The 14,952-nt window shown below is 47.8% G+C and overlaps 1 protein-coding gene across 15 annotated transcripts in view; it reads left to right on the top strand.

The window, feature by feature from the left end:
* MYO3B (myosin IIIB) overlaps positions 1–14,952 on the top strand; it is a 478,997-nt gene that overhangs the window by 216,796 nt on the left and 247,249 nt on the right. For all 15 annotated transcript variants that reach the window (XM_070070710.1, XM_070070712.1, XM_070070711.1 and 12 more), the window contains 6 exons: positions 552–678; positions 1,405–1,615; positions 3,202–3,349; positions 4,488–4,641; positions 5,779–5,867; positions 9,062–9,191. In XM_070070710.1, coding sequence (XP_069926811.1) covers positions 552–678; positions 1,405–1,615; positions 3,202–3,349; positions 4,488–4,641; positions 5,779–5,867; positions 9,062–9,191 — 859 coding nt within the window. The remainder of the gene's footprint in view (positions 1–551; positions 679–1,404; positions 1,616–3,201; positions 3,350–4,487; positions 4,642–5,778; positions 5,868–9,061; positions 9,192–14,952) is intronic.

The raw sequence follows: 14,952 nt of genomic DNA, 5'->3' as shown, positions 1-14,952 counted from the left end.
TTCTCACAACTAATTCATAAAAGATACATTCAAAAGAGGTTCAGGGAACATCTCCTCTTTTGCTTTGAAGAAAGGACCGTATCTGCATTTGGGAACTGGTATTCATTAGGGTAAAAGCTAAACAGGACATAAAGAACAAAGATCAGGTGTCTTTTGCATAACCATTCCTAAGCAAGAGGTTCAGTTTACAGAGCCACCCCGCTGCCTGGGATTATGGGCTGGAAGCGGCATCCTCTTGAGCAGCGTGGTTGAGCTGGATTGCTAGAGTTCCAGCCAGCCAGAGTGAGAAAGCAAGCTTGCAGGAGGCAGGCGCTCTGCCCAGAAGTCTGGACCTAGAAACGGCCTACATCATTCTGCTGGCTCCATTGTTAAAATTCAATTACATAGCCACCCTGAGTGCTGGGGAGCTGGGAAATCCGTCAGACTGTGTACCCAAGAAAAGGGGGAGAGTGCACCCAAGTGGACACCTAGCAGTTTCTACCACAGACCTAGTGGTTCACTGGATTTGATTGACCATGATCTTCTAACATGGTTCTTGGTATCCTGTCTAGGAGGTGTACTCGGTATACAGGATCCTGGCTGGAATTCTGAATATTGGAAACATTGAGTTTGCAGCCATCTCCTCTCAGCATCAGACTGACAAAAGTGAGGTGCCTGATGCCGAAGCTTTGGAAAATGGTAATTGACGCTTAGGTAGCTGAAGTATGAGTTTCTTTCGCTTGGGTCATTTTTCAAGACACCCTAGAACACAGGGCAGCTGATCCTCGTCCTGCTCCTGGCTCTGATGTTTTCACTGAGCAGTGCCCCTGGAACGTCAGCGTTCCTCCCGTGAGCTGCAAGTGGGTTTCTGCAGGAAGGAGCTCCATGGAAGACAACTGTGGGCAGTGGTTCTCAACCTTGGCTGCTTTTGAAAGTCATCTACACGTTAAAAATATATTTATGTATTTGTGGGGTTGGAACCCATTCAGAATCCAGAGACTGCATCTGCAGGAGGGAAAGCAGACACCTGTTCACTTTTTAAGTTCCGCAGGTAGTTATGCGGGCCTAAGGAGTGAGAATCCTCAGCTATAAAACACAAGCAAGCTGATTTCTCTAAAGTCATGAGCCTCTTTGTGCTCAGCTGCAGCCTGTTCAGGGCCCTCACAGACTAATGTACTTAGTGGCTCTAGGAGTGGAATGCGATCTGTAGCTCTTCTTCCATTTTACTTGCCAAAACACTGCCTGCCACCTCTTCTTAGGTCAAACTGCTCCAAAGAGCTTTTTGGAAGGTTAGGGCCCTGGCTTGTTTGTCTCTGACTCTGAGGCACCCAGCATGCAGTGCTGCCCGTAGTGGATACTGAATAAACACTGACTGACTGTGGGTGTGGCCCCATGTTCCAGTGTCTTCCCTACTCTTCCTTCCAGCTGCCTCTGTTCTGGGCATCAGCCCGGAAGAGCTGCAGGAAGCCCTGACCTCCCACTGCGTGGTCACCCGCGGCGAGACCATCGTCCGCGCCAACACTGTTGACAGGGCTGCCGACGTCCGCGACGCCATGGCCAAAGCCCTGTACGGGAGGCTGTTCAGCTGGATTGTGAATCGCATCAATACACTGCTGCAGCCGGACAAAAACATATGGCAAGTTCACCCCCAGAGCAGAGGCCTCGGGAGAGCTGTCGTCAGCCTCAGCGCCTCTTGGAGTCTGCAACAGAAGCATCTGGTCCTCTCTGGGGCTTTCTTTAGCAACACTCTGAGGCCTTCTCCTGGAAAAGATGCAGCAGGGCTGTTAAACACGATGTGCTCCTGCCTGAGAGGGGAATGGCTGATGGAGTCGCTCAAGTATGGTGTTTAAGAGAATAGGCTTGGCGGCCAGCTTTGGGGTGCAACAGTTAAGCTGCTCTGCTTCCGATCCAGCTCCCTGCTAATGTGCCTGAGAAAGCAGCAAAAGATGGCCCAAGTGCTTAGACCCCTGCACCCACATGTGAGACACAGGTGGAGTTCCAGGCTCCTGGCTTTGGCTAGTTGTAGCCATTTAGGGAATGAACCAGCAGATGGAAGATCTGTCTCTCTCTGTCTCTCCCTCTCTCTCTCTGTAACTTTGCAGTTCAAATAAATAAATGCATCTGTATCAGAGAGAGAGGGAGAATAGACTTGGCTGAGACCTGGACAAACGGGTTGCATCCAAGCTCTGTAGCTCGATCAGTTGCATGTTCTAAGTCACTGCCTTCCCATCTGTATGATGGGAGCAATGGTAACCTTATAGTGTCATTGTTAGAGTCAAGCGAGGCACTTCACGGAGAGTTCTGAAGCACAGACTCTTAAATGATTACGTCTATACAACTCCTTGTTGTTGTTGTTAAAGAAAAAGTTTGACTGTGGCCAGAGCCCATTTGCAACTCTGCCTCTGTTCTTTTGTATTCTATTTGGTTTCCCTTTAGTTTCCTAAAAAATAAATACGTTTAAAAAAGAAAAAGGTTGATTTATTCATTTGGAAAGCAGAGTGATGGGAGAAGTGTTTAGGGGAGTGCCTTGGGGAGAGCTGGGTGGAGGTTAGAGGGGATCTTCAACCTGCTGGTTCACTCCCCAAATGACTGCAATGCCTGGGGCTGGGCCAGGCTAAAGCCAAGAGCCAGGAGCTTCTTCCATGTCTCCCCTGTGGGTGCAGGGGCCCAAGCACCCAGGCCATCTTCCACTGCTCTCCCAGTAGGGAGCTGGACCGGAAGTGCAGCAGCCCGGCCTGTAACTGGTGCTCCGATACACAGATTGCCTGCGTTATGAACGGCTGCTTAAGCTGCTTGCCCCGAGGACTCAGAATTGTTTCCCAAGCATTGGTGCTTTCCCTGTAGGGTAGAAGAACGGGCACCGTCACATTCTGAAGAGCACGATTCCCATTCAGCTTCGAGGGTTGGGAGGTGGAGGAATGCGTGAGCCAGTGCCTCAGCCCCTTCACACAGAGCGCATCCTCTTTCATCTGCTTTGTGTGAGGGGCTCTGAGTGAGATGTAAAAGGATTCTACTGCTAAAAAAAAAAAAAAAGAAAGAAAGAAAACCATTGAAAGACAAGGAACACATCACCTACCGCCTGAGCTGTGTCTCCCCTCAGAGGTGGTGGGATAGCTTCCCACAAGGGGGGTCAGGGTGTAGGGGCGAGAGGACCTTGGGGCACGTTTGTTCTCATCGGGGGTGTTCCTTCTCCAAAGAGGCTTCCTCTTATCTCTCATTCAGTCACGCGGAGGACGGAATGAACGTGGGGATCCTGGATATCTTCGGGTTCGAGAACTTTCAGAGGAATTCCTTTGAGCAGCTCTGTATCAACATCGCCAACGAGCAGATCCAGTACTACTTCAATCAGCACGTTTTTGCTCTTGAGCAGGTCAGCGGGGACTGTGAAGCAGCTAAGTGCACGCGGGAGGGCAGAGGTGGCTCCCAGAACCCTGTAGGCTAACACAGCAGGTCAAAGATGGGAGGAAAACCGCTGGCGAGGCGTGCCGTCAAAGTACATCCACACTCTAGATTCAGTCTGGAGCAGAAGAGGTGCTGAGTGCTGCTGAAGGATGCATTTCTCCACAGGAGTGGGGCTGTGACAAGCCAACTGTTTAAATCTTGCTCTGAAACTCTTTCAGGTCCATCGCCCCCTTGTCTTCTACTTTGTTTTACAAAAACGATCCATGACTGTGCCGAACGTCACAGGATGCTCTCGAATTCGGGACATGGGTCCCTTGCTCCTGTGCTGGCCATCCAGATCCTGTGTGCCCGATCCTACAGGAACTAGGGGCGATTCCAGGGAGGAGTAAGATCTGGTCTCAGTTTCCTAGAAATGGAAGTCTTTCCCCTCTGTGTTTCATGACACTTAAAGCAGAGCAAGAAGCTGCTGGGCCCAAGGGCTCAGGCCCTTTCCCTGTGACCGCAGCTTGTGAAGTAGACTCTGCTCCACCCAAATCCTTACTTAAACCCCAACACTCCCTTTTGTATGAAGGAGCTGCAGTAGCAAAACAGTCTGCTCAAGCCCCGTGGATGCAGGGCTACTGTCTTAACGCAGACACACAGACTACCCTGTGATGCGATCAACCAGATGTGGAGTAAAAATACTGGTATTGATTCCATCCCTGGAGCTGCCCTGCACAGTCATGGCCCTTGTTTCAGCCCCGGCGCCTTCCATTTATTTCCCTGGGGAACCCAGAGTGTGGTTCCCCCCCCCCCCCCCCACAGTTTCCCAGCCCTTGGTGATTCCCTGGCAAAGGGTAGGAGTCTGTGTTCTGTGTCACCCAAATGGCTTTCTTTCCAGGTTCACTTCCTTTCTAGGTTCATTTCTAAATGAAGAGCTTCTGAGTCTGTGTGTAGGAGACAGCTGTTGCACAGCTTCAGTGGTGTGATACGCAGACCAGTCCTTCACCGCACACATGATCACACAGGCCTTCAATGTTGCCAGAGCCAGAGAGTCGATGCTACGTCTCCTGGTGGTTGGCAGGCCTGTTCCGGACTGGAGAGAGCCACAGTGTGTCTCCCTGCAGGTGGAGTATCAGAGCGAGGGCATCGATGCGGTGCCTGTGGAGTATGAGGACAATCGGCCTCTCCTGGACATGTTCCTCCAGAAACCCCTGGGCCTGCTTGCACTTTTGGATGAGGAGAGCCGGTTTCCCCAAGCAACTGACCAGACCTTGGTTGGTGGGTACCTTTGGGACCAAAGGCACACACGCACACACACACAGAGCAGAACTTGTTCATGTCATCCCGAGTGTGCGTGGGTGGGTTTACCTTACAGGCTTTTGGCTACCTGACAGATTATAAAAGTAGACACCCTGTTTTTGATTGAACTCAAATGTTCTGGCAGAATTTGTGTCTTAAACCCATTATCATCCCTAAACCCCTCCCACTTTCCCATTGCTGCCATCACAAACGTCATCACCCCGAGCTGACATCGGTTTTCCAGCTTCCTCTCCCTTGTTGCCCAGAGCCAGTGCCGGCCCCCTTGTTGCCCAGAGCCAGTGCCGGCCCCCTTGTCTTTGGTGTCCCTGTCTTTTGCCTTTGCCTGGAGCCCATCTACCTCTAGCCCAGGTTAGTGCAGATTCCTCCCTTCCTTTCCATCCTGGACCGGCCGGCTAGTTTTGTCTTCTTTACATCCCCTGGGTCAGGGGAGGAAGACAGGACACCTCTTCCCGGCCCAGAGGCCCTCGTTTCTTCCCCTCTGTTGCTCTCAACCTGATGCTTGAGTTTCCTGTGCTCCTCGCTCCTTTGTCCCTCCCTTAGACAGTGAGATGCCCCAGTCCTCGCATCCCGTTAGTGCTCAGCACAGATCCACACCTGGTAGGCTCTCAGTGACAACCACGACAGGGCAAACATTGTTTGTTGAGGAAGGAACAGCAAGTGTGAAGCCTTTTCCCCAGATGGGAAGTGGATCTGTGGGAAATGGCCATGCTCTGTGGTTTCCTTTTATCTACAATCTCATTGCAAGTTTCCAAGGTGGGTTTAAGCCAGGGTAGTCTGCCTCCCACTGCTAACCTCAGGGATCTTAAGCAACTTGGCAGGTGTCATTAATGTCCACACCAGGAGTCTTTAGTGACAGCAGGAGAACGTGTGATGTGGGGTGCAGCCTAACACTGAAACCAACCCTAAGCAACTCAGCAAAGTCCAGATCATGAACACCCACCCCTATGGGTGATCTCTCTGCATGCTTGTACCCACAGTGGTAGTACCAGGCTTGTCTGAGAGCCTTTAGTCTGAGTCTTTCATGGCTTAAGAGTGTTTTCGTTTGGAAAAAGAAATCATTCATATTGTAACTTTCCAACATGCACGTCCACACAGACAAATGCGAAGACCATCTGCGATGCAAATACTTCTGGCGGCCCAAAGGAGTGGAGCTGTGCTTTGGCATTCAGCACTATGCTGGCAAGGTGAGGCCACTGCGGCGGTTACTAGACTAGAGTTCGACGAAGCGTTAGTGTCCCTATCACCCAGTCAGCACTGCTCATGAAATTGCTTGCAGATTTCTGTCCCATTTTAGTTCTTTCTTCTTGGACACCCAATCGTCGTTCCCCAGCTTTCTCAGTGGTGCCACTCACACCAAGTTACCCATGGCATAGAAGCAGTTTCCCGCTGGGGTGGCCCACAGAGCTGCCATCTGCTTCTCACCTGAGCTATTGGCTAGAACTGGCAGCTCTCCAGAGAGAGAACAGATTACAGCTTTTCACAGTGTGCAGTGGTGAACGTTCACATTCGAAAGTCATTTGCAGAGGGGTAGGTAACAGAGGAGGGTGAATATCGCAGTGGGGCTCCATGTGTAGCCCCGTAAGCATATGTCTACAGGCCACCAAAACTGTGCAGCTGAAAAGGAAAAAACAAACAACCCCTCCACCATCCAGATGTTAAGCTTTTACAACATTAACTGGAATTTCCACTTTTCATACGCTGTGCCCCCATCTCGATTTCAAGTTCCTGAAGCAGATTAGTGACTGACTCAGGAAACCCTCTGGTCCCATAGCCAACAACTCATTGCACGTGTAACTCCCAAAGGAGCCATGTGAATTATGGCTAATTGGTTCCTGTGGAGTTTGCTGAGGCCCTGGGCCCAGAGAAGGGGTAGGAGTTTAATGAAAGGCATTTTTTATTACTTTGTTGATTCAAGATATATCAAAATGATCTTTCATATTCATAGCGTAGCATTTAAATTAACTTTGCCTGGTGGCTGACGGTTAAAAGGCAGTTCTAATGTAAGGAAGGAAGACTGCTTTCCTCTCCGTGTTATATTTTCATTTCTTTGTTAATAATTGCAATCCAATTTTTACGCTTAACTATTTCATTCACCTTAGCACTGATATCTGGCCACAAAAAAGTTCATGGAAAATGGAATTAAAATATGAGTCTATTTTTGTGCAAAAGTTTTTGAAACCCTTAGTTTTTTCACAATACACATTTTCTATGAACTTATGAAGATCCCTTGTCTTTTAAAAAATATATGTATTTTTAATTCATCTTAAAAACATGAACAGAGCTTCTATCCATTGGTTCACTCCCCAAATGGCTGCAACAGCTGGTGCTGCACCATGCGGAAGCCAGGAAGCGGGAACTCCATCTAGGTCTCCATGGGTGGCAGGAACTCAGGTACTTTAGCCATCACCTGCTGCCTCCCAGGTGCACTAGCCAGAAGCTACAGCAGAAGCAGAGGAGCCGGGACTGAATGCCAGACACTCGGCTGTGGAATGTGGGCATTCCGCGTAGGGGCTTAGCGTCCTGCACCACCACACCTGCCCCAGACCCCTTCCTTAATGTCCTCCGAATGAACACCAACCTCCAGCCTGCCTCTGCCTCCCAGTCCGGCTCTGTTTATCTCACCCCTCTCTGCCTCTCTCTGTCCTTTCACACCTATTTCCTGCCTGGTCTTCTTCCCTCTTTCTCTTTCTTGTTTTTAGAAAAGAAAGGATCCTTTTCTCTCTGGGTTCTGTGTTCTTTGCCGAATCCATTTGCCATGCAAAGTTTATGTGTAAATAAGGGATTCCCAAGGGGTATACTTAACATTTCTCTGAACTGGACCCTTCTCTTCGGAGAACGGCTCCGCATCCTTGAGCAAGCATTCTGATCCCATGAGTTTCTTGGTAGGCAGTGAGAGGACAGCAGCGATGCGCATGCACCCGGGCTGCCTGGGCTTTGATGCCAGCCTACCGCTTGCGCGGTCTGAGACCGTGGCACTTGCTTCAGCTCCGTCACGGCCTCTGCTTGCCTACCAATGCAGTGAAGCTTGCCTCCAGTGGGGTGCTTTGCACAGAGTAGGGGCCCAATGTATTTTGATTATTCTGATATGATTTCTCTCTCTTTTTTTTTTAAAGACTTATTTATTTGAAAGTCAGAGTTACGCAGAGAGAGGAGGAGAGGCAGAGACAGAGAGAGAGGTCTCCCATCCACTGGTTTACTCCCCAGTTGGCCACAATGGCTGGAGCTGTGCGTATCTGAAGCTAGGAGCCAGGAGCTTCTTCCAGGTCTCCCATGTGGGTGCGGGGGCCCAAGGACTTGGGCCATCTTCTACTGCTTTCCCAGGCCACAGCAGAGAGCTGGATCAGAAGTGGAGAAGCTGGGTCTCAAACCGGCACCCATATGGGATGCCATCACTTCAGACCAGGGCATTAACCTGCTGTGCCACAGTGCAAGTCCCATAAATTTTTTTAAAAAAAGATTTATTTATTTATTTGAAAGGCAGAGTTAGAAGGAGAGAAAAAGAGGTCTTCTATCTGCTGATTCACTCCTTAAATGGCCACAACAGCCGAGGCTGGACCAGGCCAAAACCAGGAGCCTGAAAGTCCATCCAGGTCTCCAAGCACTTGGGCTGTCTTCCCAGGCATATTAGCAGAGAGCTAGATCAGAAGTAGAACAGATTGGACTTCAACCAGTGCCCATATGGATGTGGGCACTGCAGAAGGTGGCTTAACCACCTGTAACACAATGCCAACACAGAGATGTGGGTTTAGTTCTTTTTTTTTTTTTTTTAAAGATTTATTTTATTTATTTGAAAGAGAGTTACAGAAAGAGGTAGAGACAGACAGTGAGGTCTTCCATCACTGGTTCACTCTTCAGATGGCTGCAACGGCTGGAGCTGCACCTATCTGAAGCCAGGAGCCAGGACCTTCTTCTGGGTCTCCCATGTGGGTACAGGGGCCCAAGGACTTGGGCCATCTTGTACGGCTTTCCCAGGCCATAGTAGAGAGCTGGACTGGAAGAGGAGCAACCAGGACTAGAACCAGCACCCATATGGGATGCTAGCGCTTTAGGCCAGGGCTTTAACCCGCTGCACCACAGCGCCAACCCCGGGTTTAGTTCTGAACTTCTGGCTTCAACCTGGCCCATCCTTGGCTATTGCAGGCATGTAGGGAGTGAACCAGCAGATGTGCGTGATCTCTCTTCCCCACCCCACCCCCCAACTCCCAGTTCAACTAAATAAAAATAAACAAGTCAATGGAAATTTTTACAAAGAACTGCATGGCTGTGTCAAGATGAGTTTTATACAGAATTTGATTAATGACTCACCAGCCCTGTTGTTGGTGCTGCCAGCACTGGACGGTTGACTTGGCTAAGTTGCTATTTGCTTTTTGTGTTGCAGGTGTTATATGATGCTTCTGGGGTTCTTGAGAAAAACAGAGACACTCTCCCAGCTGATGTGGTTGTGGTCCTGAGGACATCAGAAAACAAACTTCTTCAGCAACTCTTCTCAATCCCTTTGACCAAAACAGGTACCTGGGAACCCCTCACCAGCTGTGATCCTAATGCTTGTACCAATCCAGGTGGCCTTTTCCAGTTAGTGTCTAAATACTGCTCGTCCTGCTCTACAAACATTGAAACGTAAGGATTTACCTAAATTCCAGAAAAAGAAAGTGTTTTGTTCATGATTTAATGGCAGAGAATAAGCATATATACGTGTGTATACACATAGACTTGCCAACACCCGCATGCACACTTCCCACAACATCAGCTCTTAGATGTCTCAGTTTCTCTGTCTGCCATTTTTTATTCTTCCATTTATAAAACCATATGCAATCATCAGTGCATGCTAACCACTCATATGTGGTCCGTTGACCTCGAACTTCCGGGAAGACCATTTCTTTTCACGCATGCCTCCTAGTGAAAGGAGTGTGGAGAATCCAGTGTCAGCTGGGCATGGGATCCTCAGAGGTCACTTTGTCTGACTTCCCACCCAGTTGTCGACCCCACCCTACAGCTCTCCTAAGCGACCTGGGGTGTACATGATCTTGACCCACTGCTCAGTTAATCCTCATCTCAAGACACAAGAAACCAGGACCCATGAAGGGAACTTGTAGTTGGTTCCAGCTCCTTTGATATACACAGGATGTTGCAGCCTTTGCTAGGCAGCTGCCTCCATGTTCTCCCAGCACTGCACTCCAGGGTTTCATGTGTTTGAGGCTGTGTCTAGAAGTAGCAGTGAGTATGCTTTTAAGAAAGGAGGGGCAGACATCCCTTGTGGCTCATCATTTCATCTTCTTTCTGTATATCACTCTTGAAATCACTGGCACCCATGTCCAGCATGGGGCGTTTGCCTGCTCAGAGAAAAGCCACCAGGCAGGCAGAGCTACTTGTAGAGGAATGAAAAGCCCAGCTCAGAAAACAAAGAGCCACAGTCACAGTCTTTGCTTCGTCTTAAATGGAAGGAAAGTTGAAACAAAACTAGCAGCAGGGGATCATCTGAAGGCTGCCCTCCAGCTTCCTTTCCAGACCTCTCTTGGGGCCAGCCAGGATTTCATTCATTCTGGCTTCCGGGGAGCTGGGGGGAAGGTGTGGGGAGAGCTGGCTGGTATTTCTTCAACAGAGACTGAGGGGTATAGACTCCTTGTCAAGTGATTTTTGTGCGTAGGCAAAGACATGACCATTATTAATAGGGAAACTTCTGAAATCAAAAGCTGTCCAAATGATTCTTCCACTGGCATTTACACCCTCTCATAAAAGTGATTAACGACTTGTCAAATCTGTTCACAATTTTGGAATTTCCGATTTTTCAACCTTTGGCAAAAACAAAAACAATTTCTCAGAATAGGCCACTAGGTGGCACTCTGCAGAAAGTAAGGCTCCACTGCGCGCCTGTTTTCCCCTGGACTCTCCACGTGGGGAGGAACAGGAACAAAGAGAGTCCCACTCCTGTTCCTGCTTCTTTTTCTTTTAATTTTTTCTTTCCTTTTCTCCCAAAGAGCCTTCCTGCTGTCTTGTCTATCTTCCTGAATATTTCCTTGAGAATGCACCCCATACAACCTGGAGGAAACACACGTGTAGAAACAAACATGATGGCCTGTCATCCTGATATTCCTTGCATTCCTGAGCTGTATATCATGCATAATGATTTCTTTTGAAATCCTAAGCTTGGTTTTCTCCACTTTGTGCGTATAACTAAGAAACCACAAATAAACATCAAAACTAATTAGCATGGTCCTGCTTCCTTTTTCTGGAATTATTCATGTAAAAATACCTTCAACTAAGGAACACTTATAGAACAGCGTCCAGTAACGAGTCCCCGTGAAGACAGCAAGGGCAATATAGAGGTGAAGGTGATTTGCTTTTGTCATGAAGTAACTAGAATTTTCTTTTACCTTCCCTTTCTGTTGAGAAGTGGGCACTAAAATTAATCTGCTTCAGACAATGGTTGCCCTTGTTGCTGAACACCCCACCCCCCAAACTAGCTGGAGGTGTTGGTGTAGAACCCTCCGCTAGGTCTGCTCTCCTGATGCACAAAAGCCGATCACCGACCTTGGGAGAAAGCAGGTGTTTATTGCGAAGCACAGGGCAAGGAGCCGGGCAGCGATTCCTTAATTCTCAGGCTCAATGAGGAGTTGGGGGCGAAGGCTGTTATGGATTGAAATTGGGGCTGAGAGGTGTATGATCAGCTTGTGCCCGAGTTCCAGGTTGGTCAGTGGAGCTTGTGACCTTCTTTGATTGGTGGCTGATGCCATGCTCTTTAGGGAATTTATGGTGGCCAGGCAGACTCCAGTTGGTCTGGAGTAGTGGTAGGGCCACATCTAAGTGGTGGTTTCCTTCTGCCCCAGACCTGGGATTCCCCTCCACAGACCCCTCCACACAATACTGGCCAGCAAGGTTTTGACTATTGGAGAAGCAAATGGCTTCTTGGGTCTGGTGATTAGAAGCTGGTAGGGCCAGCTGTACCACTCTCTCAATTCAGTGAATTCCTTTGATAAAGGACAGGCAAGGACACCTTGGGCTGAGGGAAACAGATGACCTGGGTCCTGATTTTACATTATAGGGGTTCGGTCTCACCTTCAACGCTCAGTTCTAATTTTTCCCCCTGAACCCTTTTATTTGAACCCTTTTATTTAAGGCATACAAATTTCATGCATTTTATAAAAACAACCTCAGGAATGTAGTGATTCTTCCCACCGTGCTCTCCCTCCCATCCTTCTTCCTTCTTCCTCTCCTATTCCTATTCTTATTTTTTACTACAATCTATTTTCAATTAACTTTATACACAGAAGATTAACTCTATGCTAAGTAAAGGGTGCAACAAATAATATGAAAAAAAAAAACTGTTTATCAACAGTTTTTTGATTTCTCTTGATTTCTCCTGTGACCCGCTGTTCATTCAGGAGCATGTTGTTCAGTCTCCATGTGTTTGCATATGCTCTGAAGATTCTTGAATTGTTGATTTCCAGTTTCATTCCATTGTAGTCAGAGAAGATACATGGTATGATTTTGATTTTTTTTGAGTTTGCTGCGACTTGCTTTATGGCCTAGCCTGTAGTCTATCCTAGAAAAAGTTGTGCATGCAACTGGTGAGAACAATGTGTATCTGCAATTGTAGCAAGAAAAGTTCGATAGATATCCATTGCGTCCATTTGGTCTATAGTGTCTATTAACTGTTGTTTCCTTGCTGATTTTCTGTCTGGTTTATCTGTCTATTGCTGAAAGCAGGGTATTGAAATCCCCCATTACTATTGCATTAGATATGTGTTCATATCCAGTGTGCATATGTGTTCCTTTAAATCCATTAACATTTCCTTTAAATAGCCAAGTGCCCTGTAAATAGGTGCATATACATTTATTATAGTGATATCTTCCTGTAGAATTGATCCCTTAATCATTGCATGGTGCCCTTGTTTGTCTCTCTTAACAGTTTTTGTGTTAAAGTCTATTTTGTCTGGTATTAGGTTGGCTCTACCAGCTCTTTTTGGATTTCTGTTAGCATGGATTATCTTTCTCTATCCTTTCACTTTCAGTCTGCATGCACTTTGCTGGTGAGATGTGTTTCTTGTAGGCAACAAATAGATGGGTTTTGTTTTTTAATCCACTCAGCCAGTCTGTATCTTTTAACTGGAGAGTTGAGGCCATTTACATTAAAGGTGACTATTGATAAGTAATGACTTGCCCCTGCCATTTTTCCAAAAATATTCCTATTGTTTACTTTGGATTCTCTTTGTACTTTTATTGGGAGATTTTCTGCCTTCATCTTCTTTCATAGTGGTGACCATGTTTCTGTGTATAGCACATCCTTAAGCATCTTTTGTAAGGCTAGACAAGTGTTGACAAATTCTTTCAATTTCTTTTTGTTATAGAAGGTCTTTATTTCACCTTCCTTCATAAATGAGAGCTTTGCAGGCTGCAGTATTCTGGGTTGACAGTTCTTTTCTCTTAAGTCTTGCAATGCATCTTACCACTCTCGCCTAGCCTGTAGGGTTTCTGCTGAGAAGTCTACTGTGAGTCTAATTGGAGATCCCCTGAAAATACCTGGCCTTTCTCTCATTTTCAGTCTCTTCTTTGTGTTTTACTGTAGAGAGTTTGACTGCAGTGTATCATGAGGATCTTCTCTGGCCATGTCTATTAGGAGTTCTGTGAGCTTCCTATAATTGGACATCCCTTTCTTTCTCCAAATTAGGGAAGTTTCCTGTAATTTTTTCATTTAAAAAAAAGCCTTCTAAGGCCGGCGCCGCAACTCAATAGGCTAATCCTCTGCCTGCAGTGCCGGCACCCTGGGTTCTAGTCCCGGTTGGGGCGCCGGATTCTGTCCCAGGTGCCCCTCTTCTAGGCCAGCTCTCTGCTGTGGCCAGGGAGTGCAGTGGAGGATGGCCCGAGTACTTGGGCCCTGCACCCCATGGGAGACCAGGAGAAGCACCTGGCTCCTGCCTTCAGATCAGCACCAGCACCAGCAGCAGCGGCCATTGGAGGGTGAACCAACGGCAAAGGAAGACCTTTCTCCCTGTCTCTCTCTCTCACTGTTCACTCTGCCTGTCCAAAAAAAAAAAAAAAAAAAAAAAAAGGCCTTCTAATCCATTCTCTCTTTCCATGCCTTCAGAAACTCCTAATTTCCATATGTTGGGTCATTGGATAATATCCCATAAATCCCCCACACTGTTTTTTAAGTCGTCTTCTTCTTCTTCTTCTTCTTCTTCTTCTTCTACTACTACTACTACTTCTTCTTCATCTTCTTCTTCTTCTTCTCTTCTTCCTCCTCCTCCTCCCCCTCCTCCTCCTCCTCCTCCTTCTCCTCCTCCTCCTTCTCCTCCTCCTTCTCCTCCTCCTCCTTCTCCTCCTCCTTCTCCTCCTCCTCCTTCTCCTCCTCCTCCTTCTCCTCCTCCTCCTTCTCCTCCTCCTTCTCCTCCTTCTCCTCCTTATCCTCTTCCTCCTCCTCCTCCTCCTCTCCCTCCTCTTCTTCTTCCTTCTTCTCCTCTTCTTCTTCTTCCTCTTCCTCCTTCTCCTTCTCCTCTTGTTCTTCTTGTTCTTCTCCTTCTCTTCCTCCTCTTGTTCTTCTTCTTCTTTCTTCCTATAAAACAGTAGGACATCTTCCACTTCTTTCCGAGGCCATAGAGAGCTGGATTGGAAGAGGAGAAGCTGGGACTCGGACCAGCACCCATATGGGATGCTGGTGCTCCAGGCCAGAGCATTAACCCACTGTGCCACAGCGCCAGCCCCATTCTCTCTCTCTCTCTCTTTCTCTCTCTCTCTCCTTCTCTCCCCTTCTCCCTCTCTCCCTCTCTCCTTCTCTCCCTTTCTACCTCTCTCTCCCTCTCTTTTTTTGGTAAAGATTTATTTATTTATTTGAAAGAGTTATACAGAGAAAGAGAGAAGGAGAGGCAGGGAGAGAGAGAGGTCTTCCATCCGCTGGTTCACTCCCCAATTGGCTGCAATGGCTGGAGCTGCACTGATCTGAAGCCAGGAGCCAGGAACTTATTCTGGGTCTCCCATGTGGGTGCAGGGGCCCAAGGACTTAGACCATCTTATTCTGCTTTCCTAGGCCATAGCAGAGAGCTGGAATGGAAGTGGAGCAGCCAGGGCTTGAACCAGAACCCATATGGGATGCCAGCACTGCAGGCAGTGGCTTTACCCATTTTGCCACACCGCTGGCCCCCTGCTTACTTCTAAGTAATCCTATGATCTATTTTTTGAATTTTGTTTCTGGTATTTCTTCAGTCTCTTCATTTTCACATTCTGGTATTGAAGGCATCATGTTGTCTTCATTATTCTTGTTTCTTAAATTGCTGC

This window comes from Oryctolagus cuniculus, chromosome 3 (genome assembly GCF_964237555.1).
Source record: "Oryctolagus cuniculus chromosome 3, mOryCun1.1, whole genome shotgun sequence".
Lineage (NCBI taxonomy): Eukaryota > Metazoa > Chordata > Mammalia > Lagomorpha > Leporidae > Oryctolagus > Oryctolagus cuniculus.
This window is presented reverse-complemented; position numbering and strand designations above follow the sequence as displayed.